This window comes from Chenopodium quinoa, unplaced genomic scaffold (assembly GCF_001683475.1).
Source record: "Chenopodium quinoa cultivar QQ74 unplaced genomic scaffold, ASM168347v1, whole genome shotgun sequence".
Lineage (NCBI taxonomy): Eukaryota > Viridiplantae > Streptophyta > Magnoliopsida > Caryophyllales > Amaranthaceae > Chenopodium > Chenopodium quinoa.
In genome coordinates, this window is record NW_018744301.1 from 6,236,145 (window position 1) to 6,249,718 (window position 13,574).

The window sequence follows — 13,574 nt, forward strand, 5'->3', positions numbered from 1 at the left end:
TGAGGAGAGGGAAAAGAGCAAGGTTTTGTGGGGCCATTAGTTAGTAGGATGTATCAAAAATTGAGAATATATTATTAAAAAAATAGAGAAAAATTACTAAAAATAATATGTTTCATATCTAAATACAGATGGAAAAGAAAAACGTTTCAATTATTTAAACAAGGAGGGACTTTATGATAAAGTTTATGATTTTCATCCTTGTTTATTACTTGAATTTTTATTGTAAAATAAACTATATATTTTTTTCTTTTTCATTAGTACAAAGTGTATGTATAAAATTTTTAATATAAAAAAAATAATACTTCATCCGCCTTTTTAGTAAGATTCAACACTTTCTAAAAATAAAAGGAAATTTTGTCAAGAATATTATGACCTTTGTCCGGTCTTCGAAAAATAAAACGACCTTTTGATTATCCCGGAATAAAATGACCTGTAACATACATCTTCCATAAATGGGGCGAAATCGGTTGTGACCTGCTTAATGGGTTAAGAGTGACACGTTTCACTTTGTAATTGGTCAGTTGTTTTTTTAGTAATTTTCTTATTTAAAAAAATTAATTTTGATAAAAAATGATTATTTTTTTTTTTAAAAAAAAAAAACCCCTTTGCCCTTACAGCCCCCCATCCCCGTGAAGTGAACCCCCACCGTAGCCTCCACCAGTAGTGAAACCCCCCCAACCCTCACCTATGGCCTCCACTAGCCATGAAATTCAACCTCAATCGACACCACGATAACTTTCACCATTGTTACAGCATCCGCCCTTACACTCGCCACCTGCATCGATTCGAAAACACCCAGAACCTCCCTATACTTATTACATTGACTATTACGAGTATTACCCACAAATCAAAGAGTTCCAAATGAACAAATCTCTCTCAATCTTTCATCAAACACCTTTCATGCAAAACCCATTTCCCACATAATCTGATGATCCATACATATGTAGCATTTAACACAAACAAATATTATTCATACCCAAGTTTTAATCCATGAACATGAATCTTTTTACCCTGCAAAACATCTAAAACACGACTACATGGCTTAAGAACAAATTTAAAAGTCAAATTTCCCAACCCATAGTTTCTCATATCATTATACATTTATACATATAAATTGCTTTAATTGGATCATCACTTTTGGATAATACCTTTATCAAATGATTCCATATTAACAATGGGGGTCGTTGAATTTGATCAAACACAATCTGGGCTTTGTGTAATGTGGTTGAGGAGAGAGAATATCATGAGCGCAAAACTAGATAAATTGAATCAGGGTCTTTGTGTTTTTGGGTTTTGATTAAATGACCATAAAGCTCTTTAATGGTGTCCGATCGATTGAGGTTGGGGGAAGACATGGCTGGCGGATATGTTAAAGGAAGAGGGTGGGTATTTTTTTATTAAAAAAAACAGTTATCTTAATTAAAAAGAAAAATGTAAAAATTTAGATAAAAATTCATAACCTATCACTATGCAACATGTGTCTAGGGTTAACCTTTAGAAGAGGTTACCGGTTATTTGATCTATTTATGGAAGATGTATGTTAAAGGTCATTTTATTCCGGGATAATTAAAATGTCGTTTTATTTTTGGAAGATCGGGCAAAGGTCATAATATTCTTGACAAATTTTCCAAAATAAAATTTTTAACAAGATGTATCACTTTTTTCTTTTAGTTAATAAGTTCTCTATCCCTCTCCTATCACATTCGCCCCCCCCCCCCTTTTTTTTCTCGATCACTATCTCTCTATTCCAAAATTTTCCTAAACGTCAGCTAAGGGTGCTTATGAGACGAGACAACCCGCGAGCCACTGGAGTTTAACTTGGCCAAAACTCGACTTGAGTGAGCTCGACTCAAGCTTGAGATTTACTCGAAATGTTAATGAGTTGAGTCGAGTAGCTAGGGCTGGGATTTCTAATTTTATTTTAAATTTTTAGTTGTTTTTTTTTGGTTAATTAGCTCTTGACACGTGACAATTATAATATTAATAAAAAATAAATTAACCTTTTCAACAGATAACCGATAATTGGGATTGAACAAAACAAGCAACCCCTCGAGATTTTTAGTCAAATTATTTCGAGATTAGGAAGACTTTGACAAATTTAAATATTGGATTACTTTTTAAAAACCTCTCTTCTCTCCTCCTTCCTCTCTCCAAAACTCTAGCCTCTATTGTTGAATTTTAAAGGGGCTTCCATCGGTTTAAACCAGTAAAAAGCCCAAATCCTATTTCTTTAAAGTTTTTTTTTTTAGGTTTTATAATAATGCTTCTTCCTTTTGGGAGGAATTTTCTCCCTCGAAAGAAAGGGTGTCCGATCTCTTTCGAAAGACAAGGGTTTTTCAACCTCCTTCGAAAGACAAGGTTTATCTCCCCTTTTCAGGGGAGAAATTTCTTAGTTTTGAATCCATGATATTATATCTAATGAATTGTCGTGAAATTATTTCGTTGTTAAAAAAGTTATCAAGTTTTCGAATGCAAACAGATGAATCCGAGGAAAAACATCCTCACGCCTACAAAGGATCGTTAGATTGTCTCTCCAACAATGCTGTATTTTCCAGCGATAGGGAGATGTTCCATAGTGCAAGATCTACTCGACGATCGTAGTTTTTATGAAGGAAAAATTTATTTGATTCAATATCTTATGTATTTGTTAACGTCGATCTATATTGTAGATGTCCTATGACTTTTAATTAATAAAATATTTTTGCTAATTCAAAAAAAAAAAAGCAACTCCCATAATAATCCAAAATTGGGATTATTAAAAAAAATATGGAGCTTGGGTATTATTTACAATTTTTCCAACTAGAAAGGGGATGCACTTGTAGTTACTACTTAGGTCCTGTTTGGCAAAAGTAGCGGTACCGGGTAGCTTTTAGCGGTCGAGTAGCAGGTAGCTTTTAAGGTGGCGGGTAGCGGTCAATTAGTAGTGGGTAGAGGTTAGCTGTCAAAGTAACGGCCGATGACATAAGTATTTGGTAAAAGTAGCGATTGCAATTTGCAATACTAAAATATATCAAAATTCATATAAATATTGTTTAAAAAGTATTTAAAAATTGTCAAACGCTACCCGCTACTTCTAAACACTACTATTTTTAACGTTTGAGAAAAGCTATCCTAAACGCTATCGCTAATTGCTACTAGAATCGCTGTTTTGTCAAACACTCAAATATTTTCTTTTTGTGATAGTGTTTTGACCGGTTAAAACGCTAACCGCTACCTCAAGCGATACTACCAAACACAGCCTTAGCTTAGATTTGGCGGTTCTCTCCTCTCCATGAGCTTAATCACATCTTAAAAATCTTAAAATTGCAGAAAATCCATAAAAATGGTAATTTCTATTGGAAGAACAATTCGAAGGGGATGCACCCTGCAAATGCTGCAATTCTCAGAATTTGGTCACGAAATTTCATTGTTAAGATCCCACCACCGCCTATACCACCAGAAACACCGCCGTGCATATGCTTTCCTCGCCTCACATTTCGTCGGAAAACTCTCCAGTAATTCTAAAATACCCACTTCTGGCGTTTACTTTCTGCATTCTTATAGAACATTTTCTTCTTCTTCATACACATCTGGGTCCAAGTATGGTGGTTTTCTACAATGGTATTTGCGTATGCTTGAAACTCGTCCATATATCACCAAGGCCATCTCTTCTTCCTTTATTTTTGCTGCTGCTGATTTTACCTCTCAGGTAATTCTTAGTTTTCAGTCTCATTACATTTTCATTTTGCAATTATTGTTTTTTTATTTTTTATTTTTATTTTTATTTTTATGATTGTTGCTGTGTGTGTGTTTGTTAAAACTAGCATAAATCAAAGTGTAAAGGGTGTTTGTTAACACTAGCATAAATCAAAGTGTAAAAACTAGCATGAATATAGATATGCCTTCTTAAAATTACTAGTATGTCACTATGCCAAGAGAGAGCAATTGAAAATTCAAAGCAAATTACAAGTAAATTATCAATATATCAAGGAAGCTGAGAATTATCCTCTCTTTGTCAAAAAAAGAGAATTATCCTCTCTATTCTAAACCACCAATTTCGGGTTAAAGCTGAACACCAAAATTACATTTCTTGGCAAAAAGGATAAAAGGCAATTCTTCCTAACAAATGACTCTTATCATTTTGGACAGCTACATGACAATTACATTTTTTTTTTAATCCAATGCTAATCGCTTGACATGAGCCACAATGATTCAGAGTAGTTCTAGGATGGTTAACCTCCTGGGATGTCATCATGTTAATTCATGTAGCCAACCCCAATTAAGGGATTAAAGTGTTCAAGTAGAAGAAGAATAATGCTTATAATTGCTGTGGATTGTCACCGGATGTAAGATTCTTTTGTGGTTCTTTATTGTGACCATATGAGGCTACAGACAGCATTCAAATTGATGCTAAGATATAGGGTATTTAAGGGCTCGAATTGCTACCATTAATCAATTTTGATCACCACTTGATTGCATCTTGATTTTGCTTGAATGAGACCTTGTAAAATAGCTTGGCATTCTGCTTGGAGCACATCTTCGTGCATCAATTATTTATCACCTTCTTCGTGCATCAAATATTTGAGGATGGTTCGATGTTTATCGTCTTGGAAGTTGCAAAAACATCATTTCAGCTAAGCTAAGATATAGAGTATACAATTTTCAAATGATTTTCATCAATATGATCAGTGTCTGTCTTTCCACCATTTTGTAACAATGGGCAGGAAAAGGCTACAGTAGTTTCTTAATAGGAATGTTAGGCTTTTATAACACTTCAAAAGATTCATGAAGGGAATCTAGGGACCTCTGATTTGTCAAGGCACCATTTCAAGAATTTTATACATTCTCATAAGCAGTGAGGCAATCATTTGCCGGAACAAAGCCTAGTATTTTTATTTAAGCATGAAGTTTTCTTTTGGCCCACAAGATAATTGGTGCATATCATATAGTTTTCTCTACGAAGAATCAAATATTGGAAGGCTTCATTGCCTCATTGGAAGCACATTTCCTCTTTAAATTTTATTTGAAGGCTTTTGCATTCATGAGTAAGTTAAGTGATTTATTGACCTTGCATTGCTCCAATGATTTTGAGAAAATTAAACCTGTACTGTTTGTCATTGTGTTGACAGTATTGAGGTGAATCACACGACCATGTGTTTACACTGGTTTGGAGCTCCTGCATATTACGATTTTTAGGAATTCCTGTTGTTGATCAGATATAGTGACATTACAATGTTAAGAGAGACTGTTGTAGTTGTTTCTATCGTTAAATAAACTTATGGTCTTAGGCTAACCAGGGGGTGAGAGGGCGTAAAGAAAGACTATTCTGATGACTAATGCAGATTTATTGTCTAATCAGAATGTGGAAATTTATAAGAAGGGAATAAAAAATAACAGGGCAAGCAGCAGCTAGCTGTGGGCAGACCTGAGGGCGTGGGCGCAGCCACCTGGTGTTCAGGTGCAGTTCAACTGACTGCTCTCCGCGGCTGCTGCTTCTACGATATGATGTTGCTGCTACTTTGTGGAGGTTGTTGGCTGCGCTTGGGAGCATTAGGTGAGGTCTTTTTTATTTTATTTGGTGATTCTTAGGCTGCCATAAGGTGCTACAAATTGCTGCAATGCTGCTGCCTTTTGTTGTCTATTGTGAGGGCTTGAAATTTTGGGCTGCTGCAATTTTGTTTCTCTGGGACTGTCTTTGAGCATGGAAAGGTGGTAATTAAGAGGGTGCTAGGATCTGCAAAGCTTTCTTGGAGCTGCGGCTGTAAAGGCTGCTGTTCGATATGCTTGCGATTGGTGTAGGGAAGCTAGGAGCTTAGATGCTTGTTGCCTTGGCGCATAGTCGATGTAGGGGCCGTGGGCACCTATGAGGCCGTGCCCATGCTGCCCTTGTGTTCCCTATGCAGTGGCAAACCTCCTTAAACTTGCACAAGGTCATGACCACATCCCTGCATGGCCTATGCACGGCATACTAGCTTTTTTCTCCTTTCACCCTTTCACCCTTCCATTCTTCCATGCATCTACAAGCTTCCGTCCTTGAACTTTCTTTGAACAATTCAGCATGGAAAAACCTTCAAACGTACACATAAATATTCAAACAAAGCATGGGTGATAGAACAAAGGAAAATGCATTAGATGAATAAGGAATTCGAGAATAAACGTGCATTCCTCTTAACTATCACTTAAGCATGTACACATTTGTTTATTGAACTAAAAAACCGCAAAACAAACTAAAAAGAACCAAAACTAAGCAAGAAACCTATTCCTCATCATTGTGGTATAAAAATCCCGTCTCTTTTTCTTTGTACCATAATGGTAGCTGCATAGCTCCAAGTCTCTTTTTCCATAACACTCTAACACCTTACATTGAAAACATCTTGTCCTCTTGCTTCTACTTGGAAAACATCTTGTCACCTTGCTTGGTCTAAGATATGAAAGTTTAGTAGTTTTGTGTTCATTATAACTTGAGTTGAATGTGTTATCTTTACTTCTTTTTAGCGTTAGCTTGGGTTGCATAGCTCTGCTATTTATCTTTTCCAAATTGTTAGCAATTGTCATGTAGTTCAACTGATTCATGCTTTAAATTTTGCTAGATCATTACATTGCCACCATTGGGGTCATTTGACTTATTCCGGACATTGCGTATAGCTGGATATGGATTGATAATTATGGGACCATCTCAACATCTTTGGTTCAATTTTCTCTCAAGGATCTTGCGTGGAAGAGATGTATCTACTACTTTGAAAAAGATATTTATGGGACAAGCTATTTATGGACCGATTATGAACAGCATTTTCTTCTTCTATAATGCAGCTCTTCAAGGTAGAGTCCTTGACATCCTCTGAAAACTACTGTAATTGCTGATGAGAATTGGTAGCTTGATTTTTTTTTTTTTTTTTAATTTCTTTTCCTACAGAGACCATTATGCCCTTCCTTGTGCTCAGGAGAGGCTCCTTTCTTCTAACTTCAGTCCTTGTGTCATAGTTCTAGATATTCATTTTGCAATGAACTTCACTGTATGCTGATTGCTTACATAATCATCTTAACTATTGCTAGGTTAAGTAGAAAAGAATGGTAGAGGGATTGGAATGATATCTGGGAGCTGTTTGGATAATTTAAGTTCCATTTGAGTAGCACATTGTTATTTTCAATATTGATGAACCTATGGAGGTCTGGGAAAAAAAAAATTGAGTTTTTGTATCTTATGTGTTATACTAACAAAATGGAAACTAATGGACTTTGGTATCGAGGGTCCAGCTCGGTCATACTACATCACTCCATGCATCATCATCTAAACACTTTCAATTAAACTCATTTTTATTTAATGGTTTGTTAATGTTCCCAAAGTCACTCCTGGATAAAATATAAAAGTTTTCATTTTCTTCTTTTCTCACTCCATTATGACCCAACAAATTTTCATTGATCTTGTAATGCTTTTCTTATGCGTGTTATGCAGGTGAAACTAGAGAAGAGATTTTTGCAAGACTGAAGAGAGACCTTCTCCCAACTTTGATGAAGGGTCTTATGTATTGGCCATTGTGTGATTTTCTAACATTCAAATTCATACCTGTCCACCTGCAGGTACTTTCTAAAACTTTCAACCCTTTTTTCTATCATTTAGGACAAAAATCTGTTAGATATATGAAATGAACAATGCAACGAGTCTATGTGGCTGTTTAGTTTGAATTTAGGTGCAGTAGCTACTGAGTCAGATGGAATTTATGCATGGTGTATGTTATGTAAAAAGCTTTTATTTGTCTACACCTCTAATATAGGTTGCAATTCCCCCTGTTTGCTTGCAGCCATTGGTAAATAGTTCTTTTGCCTACATGTGGACGATTTATTTAACGTACATGGCTAGCTTGAAGAAAGTTGGCGAGGATTGATTAAAGAGTTTGTCATAAAAGTGGTATTTATGATACTTGGCTTGGTACTGGAGTGAATTTTGATCAATATTTGAGTTTTCAGGTTTAATATTTCAGACTTCAGAGTTGCATTCAGTGTCTGAATGGATGCAATATATTTTTGGATAATATGTAGTGTAGGCTTGAACTTCAATTATGAATAAGGAATTTTGTTTATGGTTGATATATATTTATTTATTTAATTTTTTTGCTTCCTTTGAGAAAAATACACGAGTATAAACTTGCAAGTTGCAACATCAACATGGATAAGTGTTGCGATTCATATAAATATTTTTAGAGAATGAGTCCAACAATCTATACACCATCTATATATGAGAAGTTTGGAGTGCCAAGTCAGTTATGGCTGATTTTCATTGTATTAGTTATAGTGTCGAGTCGGTTGGAGGGTGACACTCTTTGTCAAAAAACGAGAAGTTTCGATTACAGTTGAAAATGAAAAGACAATTTAGTGCTTGCCCTTTTGTGCCACATCAACATTTTCTATTAGCTTTCTGGCTTCTCCTGCTTTCCCAAATTCCATCACAGCCATGTATCGTATGTTCCTTTCACGTCATCAATGGGTTATTGATCTGATCACAACATGTTTCTTTGTCCTAAATTTGGGTTGCTTTTCATTTTTGCTTGGTTTGTAATCAGCAATTCGATGTAGACAGGTATTTTCTCTTTGGCTTTCTTTTGATTTTTTTTTTCCTTGTTTATAATCTATAATTTCTGGGTTGGATCTTTCTCTGCTACTCGATTTTCTTTTGAATTTTGTTGTTGGAATTGGGTTTATATTCAAGTTTAGGTGTATTTTTTCGGAATAACGTGAATTGATTTTTGTTTGTTTGTTTGATTGATTGATTTTGTGTCAAATTTAATATGTTTTGGTCATTGATTATGATTTGATCGATTCGAATTTTGTGAATTTTTTTCAAGTAGTTTGCTCAATTTTCATCACGATTTTTATAGGTTTATAGCTGATGATTAGAATTATTGTTGTCAAGGTTTTCTTCTTTTTTTTCAACAAGTTTAGTTGGTATTAAAAGTCACTAGTTTGAAAAATTCGTGACGATATCTCCCTCGCAAGAAAGAGCCGTGCTCTCTAGGTTTTAGGGTTTTCCTGCCGTTTTAATCGGAAGGCTCGTCACGGAGAGGCCTTATAACGTGGAGGCTTTTAAGTCTACTATGACGAAAGTGTGGGCGCTAAAGGATAAATTGGTGATAAGGGTTTTGGATCCGAACCTTTCCGCTTTTCAATTTTTTCATTGGATGGACAAGGAGAAGGTTATGAATGGCCGTCTGGTGTTTTGATAATTTGTTGTTAGTGCTGCGTGAAGTTGAGGGGGACGAGCAACCAGAAAAGGTGCCCCTCTATCACTGCCCGTTTTGGGTTCGAATCGAACATTTACCTCTTAACTGCCGCTCAGATGAGGATGTGAAGGAGTTTGTGGCAAATTGGGGTGAAGTGCTTGAAGTGGAGGAAGATACTTTCGATTTGGATCGATTTAGAAGGGTTAAAGTCATGACCAATATTTCCAAACCGTTGCGGAGGATCCAGAGAATCCGTGATAAGTTTGGAAAGGAAATTTATGTTAAATTTGCATATGAATGACCCCCGTTCTTCTGTTTTGCGTGTGGTGTGATCGGACACTTGGAGCGGGACTGTTGTATGGTATCGGAAGAAAGTAAGAAAAAGAAATTGGGATGGGGTAGATGGCTCAAGGCCTCTCCTAGGAAGGGTAAAATGAAGGAGAAGGAGGAGCTTGATGCGGTGTTAGAGTCAAGGAAGACATTGTTTGTGCTGCGTGAAGATGCAGAGGTCTCTCTCTCTAATGAGCATGGAGATGATACTTTGAAGAAAGGGCGTCTGTTGGAAGGGGAAAATGGCGAAATTGGGGGTGCCTTGATCCTTAAATATGTTGATAATAATAACGAGAAAGGAGACAAAACTGAAAACAAGAGTGTGGGGCAGGGGAATGAAGCTGTAGTGGATTTAAATGAAGTTTTGGAGTCAAATGTTGCTCATGTTGGAGTGGTGGGGCCTGATGATCTTGCTAGTGGGGATGTGTCTTTTTCTTTTGAGTTTGGTGGGGGTTAGAGTAATACTAAGGGTAGAAATAAGAAGTTTAGGAAGTTAAAAAGGGATAGGGACCAATTTGATACTCATATGGAAGTATATAGGAAGATAGTGCGTTGAGGAAAAGAGCTCGTGATGAAGGCAGTGAGTTTGTGGGGGATGGGAGTTTGAGTAAAAGGGTGGGATTTGTTTAGGGTAATTTTACCCCGTCACGTGGTCCAATCAGAGGATGACACGTGTCAGCCTCAGGATGGCCCAAAGTGGACCAATCCCTGCTTGACACGTGTCACTCCAAAAATTAAGGGAAAAAGGTGGCCTTTAGGCCCAAAACCCGAGAAAGCCGCAAAGCGGCGCAACCCACCAATGATTAGGGTTCAGTGACCTAATCAGGGGCACAAATCCCAAAGACCCTATAAATAGGGAGATGTCCCTCTTTTTGAGGGCACGTTTTTCCATTTATTACACATTTACTCTTTGATAGAGACATCCTGAGCTTGGAATCCGAGCAGAACCCCACCTAAATTTCCGCACCTTTTTTCTCCCTTCAAGTTTCTAACTTGTGCGTCGGAGGCGGAGCACCACCCAACCGGTGTCTCCGTTTGTTTTACAGGTACAACTCACTTCAGATCAGTCTTCGTGTTGTAACTCTCCCGAGGGACAAAAACACCCAAAACATTTGGCGCCGTCTGTGGGGAGAGTACCTCGAAGATGGTTCCAGAGTCTGTACCACCCCCTAACCGTCTGGGCGAAGACCCACAAGTCTTTACAGACCATGAGGATGAAGATCCTCAAGTCGAAACCTTTACAGCCGAAGACGGCTCTCTTAGAATCAAGCGCATCTAGAGAAACTCTGGAGCGGGTGCCTGCAAGTAGACCCCCTGGGCAGCCGGATGGGAAACCCAAACGGCCGCTGCATCAGCCCCTGTCACCCGAGACGAACTCATGAGATTCATGACAAGTTTCAAGGGTGAAATTAAAGAGCTGATCACCCAAAGCCGGGCTGCCCCAAGTATAGGTCAGTCGGCGAAGAAGACTCCTCCAGAGAAGGGGAAGTAAGTCAGAAACCGGCAGCCCACTCCTCATCCAAAGGAGAAGGCAGCCGGGACCATTGATTGGTCAAAAATTCTCCTTCCTAAAAGGAACAACAACACCCGCCGGACTCAGCTGCCGGTGGGAAGCAAATAATCAACTCTTGATGCCCGGGAGATCATAAACCGGAAGAGAAACCAATCGCTGTCTAAGTCGGCTTCAACGTCGAATTTTCCAGACAGCTTCAACAACATTTCTACAGGGAGCGCACCCTCCTTGCATGAAAGCCAGAAAAAAGGCGGTAATACCGTCCATTCTGGCCCTCACATGATTGGAGCGGTACCGTATGTGCCTACTCAGGCTTACGGACAATATCCCCCTCACTTCATGCTGCCGACCCTCTTTGGAGGTCAGGCGACATATCCAAATGTCCAGCCATTGGATTGGCAGCTTCGTCTGCTGCGCCTGGGTGAACAGCCTTTTGCGTTCACCCGGGAGATAACTGAGGCGGCCCAGCCAGCCAAGGTTAAGAATGTATTGGTTGGTACCTATGATGGTACCACCAATCCGGAAGACCACCTCATGGCTTACACCAACCTCATGTATCTGCAGGGGTTGGATGATGCCTTTTGGTGTCGGTGCTTCCCGGCTACATTGAAGGGCATTGCCCAACAATAGTTTGGCAACTTGCCGGCCGGGTCCATCGATAGTTTCAGGAAGCTCGCCTTCCTGTTTGCTTCCTGTAGACACCCATTTGTGTCTCCCCAAATCCAAACCCAATGATGAGTGCCTTTCACGTCGAATCATAATCGAATGAAACGAAAGTGTGGAAAGGTCTAGTGTTGCGGAAAGTTTTCTTTTCTTTTCTTTTCTCTTCTCTCTGTTTTTGAAAACTTTATTTTAAGAAAACAGCCAATCCAGTTTGGTTGGTCCATGATATGGGTCTAATAGTGGTGTAGTTGGATGGGGCTTGCAAAGACCTTTCCAACGATATATTATAAGCCCAATTCCGATGAGTATTGAGGAATTTATGGCCAATTTACTAAACTGGGTCCGGTTTGAGTTTTAAGTACAGCCCAATGATCTAGGGGAGGGCCTAATATGATTTATCATTCCTAATGTAATTAGAAATGGTTTTGGTCTTCTAGAACATTCTAGAAGGTCTTATCATTCTTAATTCAATTAGGACTCTTTAGAGTTTTAATTAGATCAAATAGCATTTTCGACTGAAATTATATTATTTTATCTTCCAGTACGGTAAAATTATCAGATTTTCGAAAACGTGTTAAAAGCCGGTTTGGCGTCCAACCCCACGCCTTGGGGCCTGGAACCAGGATTGGCGCCAGACGCCAGCCATTGGCGCCTGGCGCTAGCCACTGGTCCTGGAGCCAATGAGCCAGGGCTGGCGCCAAGTTGTTTTTGCGATCTTCAGACTCTGTTTTGATAAATTATCTTTTTTGGCTGATTTTCTCTATAAATATCGTATCAAAAACTCCGTTTTGAGGGACGGATTGTCATCTATCATTCACCACTTCTTTTGTTCTTAAGTTTTAATAAATTCCGTTTTCATTCCTCATCTACAATCTTCAATCGTCAACAAATTAGTTTATGAATCATTAATCTTTCGTTCATTCTTTTTAAAAAACTTTATTCTTTAACACAAAATTCCGCATTCACAAGATCTTGATACACCTAGCCATATTCGAAGTTGCCTTTGCCCTAGACATGAAAGGTTTTAATTTCTGAGGGTTTGGTCCCAAATCTCTATTATTTAATTTAATTGCTTTGTTTATTATTTTCCTTGAAGTTACTAACGTGTGTATTTTGTAATTAGAAAGAGGTACGAGGCATCCAAGTAAGTACTTTATTGATTAATTGATTTTATGATGTAGACATCGTGTTTATATTATTATTATGATTCCTAGTATCATGTATAAGGTGATTTTAATATTAAGCATGATTAAGAATATGATGCTTCCTATGTTCTTTCTAACATTTATGATTATGATTGATGATGATTATTCATTATGTTGCTTGATATGCATATTATTATATATTGTTATTGCTTGATCACCTTTTATTGCAGGTTAAAGGGAATTGGTATTTGCAATCACGCTTAATAAGATAATTAATAATCTTGTTAGGTTAATTGTGATTATAATTCAAGTGATCGCCAATAATAGTTTGTTTGTGCATTAAATTCAACCAACATAGATTAAACAGGTTTAGCGTGTGGCGCCACGCACCACAAGCTGGCGCCAGCTGGCGCCAAGTCAGCAGGACAGCCGCACGTGCTCAGTTTGCGTTTTGATATTAAATTGGAGTCGGTTAGTGACTTTATGGCCCCGTTTTAATTTCTTCTAAATAACTTTCTATCTTTTTCTTAATTAATTAAATATAGCAATTATGTTTAGTTAATTTTTTATTCTTTTTTTTTTTTTTTGGATTTTATATTAAAATTCAAAAATCAGCCTTTCTCTCCGTTTTTATTTTTCCTTTTTTTTCCTTTTGGGGGAGAGAGTCGGATAATACCCTCCATCAATAATAAAAATGACGGAATTTTTGCGCAAAATTGTTATCACATT

General features: G+C 37.7%; 1 protein-coding gene across 1 annotated transcript; it reads left to right on the top strand.

The window, feature by feature from the left end:
- The first annotated feature begins 3,285 nt into the window (after positions 1-3,285).
- On the top strand, positions 3,286-8,740 carry LOC110695546 (protein SYM1-like). Its single transcript, XM_021872764.1, has 4 exons — positions 3,286-3,688; positions 6,570-6,798; positions 7,433-7,557; positions 7,779-8,740. Exons 1-4 carry the CDS (start codon positions 3,323-3,325, stop codon positions 7,860-7,862), a joined length of 804 nt encoding a protein of 267 aa, XP_021728456.1. The 5' UTR covers positions 3,286-3,322; the 3' UTR covers positions 7,863-8,740.
- The last annotated feature ends 4,834 nt before the right edge of the window (positions 8,741-13,574 follow it).

Coding starts and splice junctions, on each gene's coding strand:
- LOC110695546 (XM_021872764.1), top strand. CDS start 3,323: ATGGTAATTTCTATTGGAAGAACAATTCGAAGGGGATGCACCCTGCAA. Junction 6,799..7,432: donor CTATAATGCAGCTCTTCAAG/GTAGAGTCCTTG, acceptor CGTGTTATGCAG/GTGAAACTAGAGAAGAGATT. Junction 7,558..7,778: donor TCATACCTGTCCACCTGCAG/GTACTTTCTAAA, acceptor GTTTGCTTGCAG/CCATTGGTAAATAGTTCTTT.